The 7,291-nt window shown below is 43.7% G+C and overlaps 1 protein-coding gene across 2 annotated transcripts; it reads right to left on the bottom strand.

Moving 5' to 3' along the window:
• Nucleotides 1-1,455: 1,455 nt before the first annotated feature.
• On the bottom strand, nucleotides 1,456-6,251 carry LOC142576331 (BEN domain-containing protein 5-like). Of its 2 annotated transcripts, XM_075686421.1 has the most exons (7): nucleotides 5,814-6,251; nucleotides 5,409-5,726; nucleotides 5,026-5,175; nucleotides 4,785-4,923; nucleotides 4,627-4,701; nucleotides 4,417-4,537; nucleotides 1,456-3,519 (listed from the first exon to the last, which is right to left on the bottom strand). In XM_075686421.1, exons 3-7 carry the CDS (start codon nucleotides 5,137-5,139, stop codon nucleotides 3,480-3,482), a joined length of 489 nt encoding a protein of 162 aa, XP_075542536.1. In that variant the 5' UTR covers nucleotides 5,140-5,175; nucleotides 5,409-5,726; nucleotides 5,814-6,251; the 3' UTR covers nucleotides 1,456-3,479. The 2 variants fall into 2 exon arrangements, with proteins under 2 accessions (XP_075542536.1, XP_075542535.1); XM_075686420.1 differs by lacking the exons at nucleotides 5,409-5,726; nucleotides 5,814-6,251 and having other exon boundaries at nucleotides 5,026-5,272.
• Between the last annotated feature and the right edge of the window lie 1,040 nt (nucleotides 6,252-7,291).

Here is a 7,291-nt window from a genome sequence, read left to right as displayed (position 1 = left end):
TGGCGATGCGCCTTTTTTCATCGTCAAACGGTAGCCAGGTGTCCCTTGATGCGGCAGAAGTTACAAGTTTTGTTCCCGGCCGCGCATTTATTCCCGGCCGGACAATTCCTGAAGACGCCAGGTGCCACAAGCCGCCACACCGGTAACATGGAACGATTTGATGCGTGGAACGAACGATTTTCATTCGGCCAATGGTGCCTGGTTCGGACGCCTTCCTGCGACGCGTCGAGCAGGTGTTCGAGCACGCACGGCTATCTTGAGTACGCTGACCCATCTTGACGGGCAGGAGGCCATGTACTTCCGTTGCTCTTCCCTGCCCAAAACGCTGATGAGCGTCGACGTTCGACGCTCATCAGCGCCGCCGAAGATGGCCGTAGACGAAAGAATGCCTAGGCCGACGCCAGCTGAAGCATTCGGAGAAATTCCCAAGGCATGCATGCGAGGAAATAGGAGAGAAGTGACGTAGACAAGTAACGTTGTCACGGCATTTGAGACACTGCAGGTTCTTGTGAATCCTCGTCACCATTCAGCACCGTCGCACCCGAAGCCGGCCGACGGAGGGGCCTAGCGTCTGGGAGGACGACGCAGTCAGGTTGGCGGAGACGCTTGTGCCGGGTGGGAGAGTCTGGTCAACGTGGGCGTTTATTCGACTCGTGCAGCATTTGAAAAGCATGCTGCATCATGCCACTGGTTATCACGCAGGTGGCGTGATCACACCTCATTGGCCGTCATGCGATCATTGCAGATAATAGCGAGTGCTAATTTTGGCACCAGAGAACAGCACGAGACAGGAAAGAACACCAAACTATTTAAGTGCGGACGCAGCCACGGCAAAAAAGTATCGCTAGCCTCGACAGCGTTGCACCTGATTTTCTGAAAGGGAGTGTATATGTGAGGACACTCTCGAGACGCGATCTACCGGATAAAGTAGCAACAACGCGCGGTGACGGCAGCGGATACCTATCGACGGGACGACGCTTAATTATTGCCAAGAATCAAGCTCCAACCACCCAACACCTGCACAAACGCCCCAGAGTTGCAGCGCTTACCTTCGATCAAGGTTAGCCGGCTCGGATGAGACAAAAGACAGGTCTGCGGCGGGGTCGGGAACGATCAGGAGCGCCGGCTGCGACTAGACAGGAGGCTATGGACTAGACAACCGCACCAGTTGATTCTCAGCAGACAAATGTTCCGTTGCGGCAATGGGGGCTTACCACGAGGGCTCGTTCCACGGGCCAGCGCGAGGTACGATGTATCTAGATGTATATGCGGAGGCTAGGTGTTAGCGATGATGATGATGGTGAAGGCTGAATTAATGGCACAAACCCACTGTGGGTGATAGGCCACGAACCGGGTGGTAATATGATTGAGAAATGAAATAAAAAAGTTAATAAATAAATAAATAATAAAAAGGGGAAATACATGAATAATCCAAGATTAGAAATAAACCGATAATAAAAGAAATAAAGTAGTGTATAATTTGGTAGTCAGCCTTGTAGATAGGAATACCGTAACACAACCTTGTTAATAAATTGCATAGAGTATAGACGTAAAAATTAGCAAGTTTCGAATAATAATATTATTAATATAACTGTGAATTTGTGTTTTTGCTTAGAATTTTCTATATTTACCGCTTATTGAAGGAGAAATATATCAGTCATGGCAAATGCGAAATATTAGTAAGGCAATCTTTTTGTGTCGCAAAGGAAATTCTAACTGGCAAGCGTTCTGTATCCTAATACCGTTGCTCCAAGTGGGAGTACAACAGTACTGCACAAAGGCAGTCCTAGATTTCGAAGCGGAGTTTATAAACATAGTTTTCGATGAGTAGAAAATCGCCGACACGATAATAAAAAGCGATCGATGGATTCCAGCTCATTGCAGAGGTGGCTAAAGGGGATACCGCCAGACCACATCTGTGCCCGTAAAAATTAAGTTGTGGGATACGACAACGCAGCCTTGTGCATGATACTTTGAATTGCCAGTTGGAACACCATTGTCTGTTGCAAGAATAATTTACATGCATAAAGTCTGCACATATTACTAATGTGAGTTTCTTCTTTTTTTTGTCTTCGGTCACAGAAAACTGCCTATATCTGGCTGCAGTGAAACGCGCAGTTGCTGGCAGTACAGATATCAACCGTTCTGGCGGATTGGCCAAGAACCGGGTAGGTCAATTTAGAAATAAGAAAAATAATTATAAATTATTGTAACAAGATTTGTGAATAGGTATATGCGAAATATTAGATACTAGCGTATAATTTTAACAGAATGAAGGAATAAATCAATAAAAAGATACCTATCAATATCAGCCAATAAAAGATACCAAAAAAGAAATAACAAAACCTCATAACTGGTGCCCAACTGGTCAACCAGCTGAAGTAGACTGGTATCCAGCTGGTTAACCAGTAAACACACATGGTTATCCAATTGGAGCCAACTGGTCATCCAATTGAAGCTAAATGGTATGCAACAGGTCAACCAGTTGACATAAACTGGTGTCCTACATTTTAACCAGTTAAACACAAATGGTCATCCAATTGAAACTAACTGGTGGCAAGCATGTAACGCAGACCTAGGAGCGCTTGCACGAAATAAAAACCATACAATGTACTTGTTGCTTATAATAATTACACTTAAATACATTGTGATGGGGCACCAAGTAAGTGAAAAGTATGGCATTGTTCATTAAGACAATTTACAGAAGGAATAGAAGTGGTCCCGACGGAAGGATACTAGAAATTGCACGTAACACCCTGGCAGCATTCTTATTAGAGTCCTCGAAGGAAATGGCTTGTAACATCTAACCTCTCAGCTGGCGGAGCACAGCCTTGGCACAGGCTAATTACACAGGGAAGGGGCGGAAAAGTAGCATTGTTGGCATTGTTCACAACAGCTTGCAGCTTCAGCAGTGGGAATGACCAAAAGCAGCAACCTTTTTGTTGCATGTGGTGTACATAAAATGATAAATCATACTGTCCTAAATTAAACTTTATGCATTTTCGATTGCTACAGAAGGCAACCATCAGAACTACAGAACAAAATTTCATGCACCATAGAGTGAACAAATGGTGAACTATATTACTAACTAAACGAACTACATTAGGGACGCATAAAAATGACAACAGGACTGTTCTAAAGGCTTCATTTATTTGCCAAGTACAAATACCTGGTATGAAATACTTTCATACCAACAATTCTTTTTAAAATGTAACTCGATCTTCTACATCAGCACAGAAAAGATAATAATAAAAGGAAACATTAAAGTCAGAAGTATTTAATAGTAAATGAATAAATTAGCACTGAAACAAGAGATTATGAATCAGTATGACTAGGTAAAACTGATGTGCCTGCTTAATGATAGATGTCTTAAATAAAAAATTAGTGCTAAAACAGAACATGGATCACTATTACAATGACTATTGTGAAAATATTGAAAATATTTTAAAATAAATTTCCACCGCAGAAGCATGCTGCATTCAGTCATGGCTTGCTTGAAGGTCATGGTTGTCCTTTTCCCTGAAAAATGTTGAAATATGCATAAGGGCTGGAAAGCTTCAAGTTTGTGCACATTCTACAGCAAAATGATGGTGCTGCCCTGGCAGTACATTTATGTGTTGTAGCTGTAACAGATGACAGTGTGGCAATGGAAAACGGCGCTTTGAGGGTAGTGCCAATAGCACATGCGTGCAGAACAATGTGGGTTATCTTCGAGAGGATTGCAGTTAATAAAAGTTCAGTTGTTGTGTGGGATGCGTGATGCTCACTCGTCTTGCTCTGCCAAGAAGCGCATTCCAATTATAGCAAGAGGGCTGCACGCTTGTTGCAAAAATGCTATTCTCATAGACTTTCACACAAACTATGCAAACTATTCTCATAACTGCGCCACAAAAAGTACTCGAAGAAGTTTCCTGTTGCTGTAATGCAGTGCTGGAAGCGACTTTTGGTGTTTTGGAACAGTTTTTGGAACAAGAAAAGACGGCACTAGCAACCACACCACTGCACACTCACGTTCATGCGCTGCTATTAATGGTTTTGAAAATTAGCTTGACATGCTCACTTGGGTGACATACAGTGTTTGGAACCATTACAGTTAATTCAGTCTACAGTCGACATCGAGGTAACAGAAATCTTATGAGCCTAGCTAGGTGGAGATGTGGTGCAATAAGCAGTCATTTCACATTTTATGTATTTGTCTTTCTTTCTTGCTGCAGCACTTCCATTAATGATAACTAATTATAAAGAAATGAAAGTAAGGGAGCTGATGCTGCGCATTTTTTAGCAATTGCGTGCTGCTAAACTATATTCACTTAAAGGGGGATCTATCTGAAGGTTAGGGCTGCATGTTGTTCCCAAACTAGACAAATTTAGAAGCTTTCTGGAATTAGTTGCCAAACATGCACAACAGCACTTTACCATTTTGCCAGCCTCTCAAGGTCTACCAGCTTCTCAACCACAAAATGGTTCAGCTGCTTGAGTGCAGCAGGCAAAAGATGTTCAGGGACACCCTGGGGCCGTAGTCTTTGTCTGTAACAGTCTGAAACAGAAAAATTCACAAGGTCTCACTAGCTGGCAGCAAGAAAAATTTTTTTAATGAGTATAAAGACCGTAAGAATATCCACTCACCGCGCATCACTTCCACCTTCGAAGGTGTCAGTGGTGCCTTTGCAGGCCGATCTGGGTAACGAGGACACTGCTTACCTGCAAGACAGAAATGGACTATTCACCATAATGTTGCAACTTTTATTAAAAACTGCTATAAGCTTTAATTTGCAGTTATGCACCTTGTAAAGAGCGATTTTTTAACTGGTCCTTTGGCCAAATGCCCAGCAGGAGATCTTTCACAAAGAGTGAATCCTTCTGGTGGCCTTGGATGTGGCTCCACGCTCGTGCATTAATTGCGAAACCACGGCCAATGTCCACCTGCACGAGAGGAATGTGTTGCAAAAAATATTTAACTGATGACAAGCACAAAGCAATAATACAAAAAAACTGCAGAGGTTGCCCTTTAGATCGGTATCTTACCATGTTGTTATCCTTTCTGGCACAACTGGCTGGTGGTACGTGGCAGTGGAGGCGTGGACTGTTCGGTTCTCTCGAAGCTTTCATTAGCTTGCGTTTCCCCAATGACAGAATCATCAAATGACTGCTTATGGCGTGGAGCTCCACAGTAGCCTGCATTATCAACATGAGATATGGCTCATTACAAACAGCAGAATGCAGTTACTTCAAGACAGCATGGCATCACCCATTGTTCAAAATTTTATATGCTAAATAGCATTAGGAAAATGTTAATGTATATAAATTTTAAGAAAACCATATTTTAAACAATCTAGCTAAACATAGTGCATACACATTAAATAGCACTATGCCGCAGCCCCAAAAGCATGGACAGCTGAATTGCATACCTTTGTTGTCGAGCATCATCAGCATTTTCTCTTGCAGCCTCATATTTAGCTGCCTAAGGTCCTTTGCCTCCTGCTCGAGGGTACTGTTCTTGGCTAGCACTTCTTCTATCTTTCTCTCTTTTTTTCTATTACGTCTTCTAGCCGCTGCACCTTGTCACGGAGATTAAGAACACGGGGGTCACCAAAATCGTCTACTTTCTTCCTTTTTAGTTTTTGCGAAGAGGCCTCCACCTCTCGTTGCCTCAGGTCACCTGTTTTCTTTTTCTGTATTTGAAGAAGTACATGCTTCGGTCCCCGAGGTTGCTTTCTTGCAGGGCGCTGCACATAAAACCAGAAAATGTCTTACAAGTGTACTTTAAGAGATACGATCCATAAGCGTTGATACAGCACTGAGTAAACAGATACCTCTGGCGGAACATCATCATCTTCTGACTCGTCGTTTGGCGAATATGCCATTCGCTCAAAGCGAAGCCTCCATCGGTTCTCGCTGTCAACTTCAAGGTCTTCCTCAGATTCTGGAATATATCGAGAGGAAATAACTTCATTATGAGCTACGCATGTCCAACGGGGCTATATGCTACTAGTGCACAGGAAAAATAAAACGTTGCAACAGATTTAGTAGTTCACACACTGATGCTTGTATTGTGCATGCTTAAATAATACGCTTTCTATTCGTATAAGAGGCAAATCAAAACTTTCAGTAGTCGCTGCATCAGTGCTAAAGCCGCCATGCTCAATCTGCACGCAAACCTGCGCGAAAACAGCACGGGGAAAATACAACTGTGCGTAGTTTCAGAGAAAGCATGAAACATTTTCATAGTTATTTGTGCAGCCGATACCCACAGTAATTGCACGTATGTTATCAAAGATTTCTCCATAATTACTTTTCTTAAGTGTACTTGAATGTTACAGAAGTTGCAATACATCTAGTACCCCAATTTCAGGACAAAAGTACTTGTGATGGTTCAATACCGGGCGATCGAGCGCACGCGCAGGGAAGCAGCAGCAATCGGCATAGGCCGCCGTTCCTGCGACCCGGTCGCAGGAGTGGAAAGGGGGGTAAGCGTTATAGCATGCATGGTTATAGTGCCCTGGCCGTTCGAACGCTTAATTAGGGCCCGAAAGCGTTAGGTTCACCCAAATAGACGCTAAATAATGGTTTGGCTTGGCTCCGTATATTATTTTTAAATAGGTGGCGCTAAAGCGATGAACGCGACGATCGAGCCCTGAATCGGTGCTTCAGTTCTGCCCGTGCGGTCTTCGCCTGTGTCAGTGGCTGTGGAGAAGTGATTGTAGCTGTTTGATGTCGTTAAATGTGAGAGCTTATGGCGAAGTGATTGAGTATGGCAGTAGTAGTTCTGCCCATGTAATGTTTTGCGGACTTCACCTGTGCCTGTGACGGATCGTGTTGCCCAATAGCTTTGTGGAAAGCGACGTGGTTTGTGTGGATGTCATCGCAGCGTTTGCCAGCTCCTGGGTGGCCCGTGTGCCAGTTATTGATGGCGTTGCCCAGTAGCTTTGTGGAAGTTGATGTACCTTGTGTGGATTTCGTTGCCGCTTATGACTGCCTTAATTATAGGTGGTCACGCTGCCTTTTGAAGCGCGTCCGAGCGCGAGAAACTTCACCGATGTTTTTGTAAACAACGTGGACGTCTCGAAATGTTAGCTAGAAATCAACCAGCAGCAAGCCAAGTCTTTAGCTTGTGGTTTTTCGAGGTTATGCTCATGCGAGCAGCAGAAGAACAAAAGGTCCGTTACATAATGTCAGTTCCATAAAATCAGTTTTGCCGCAATACAGTCATGTTATGCGGTGAAGCATACGTAATGTATTGCGGTAAAGTATATGAAAAAGTAGGCAGGGACCACTGCGTTACTGGGGCGAT

Source organism: Dermacentor variabilis, chromosome 3 (genome assembly GCF_050947875.1).
Source record: "Dermacentor variabilis isolate Ectoservices chromosome 3, ASM5094787v1, whole genome shotgun sequence".
NCBI classification, from domain to species: Eukaryota; Metazoa; Arthropoda; class Arachnida; order Ixodida; family Ixodidae; genus Dermacentor; species Dermacentor variabilis.
The sequence above is the reverse complement of the archived record's forward strand: the minus strand, read 5'-3'. Positions and strand labels throughout refer to the sequence as shown.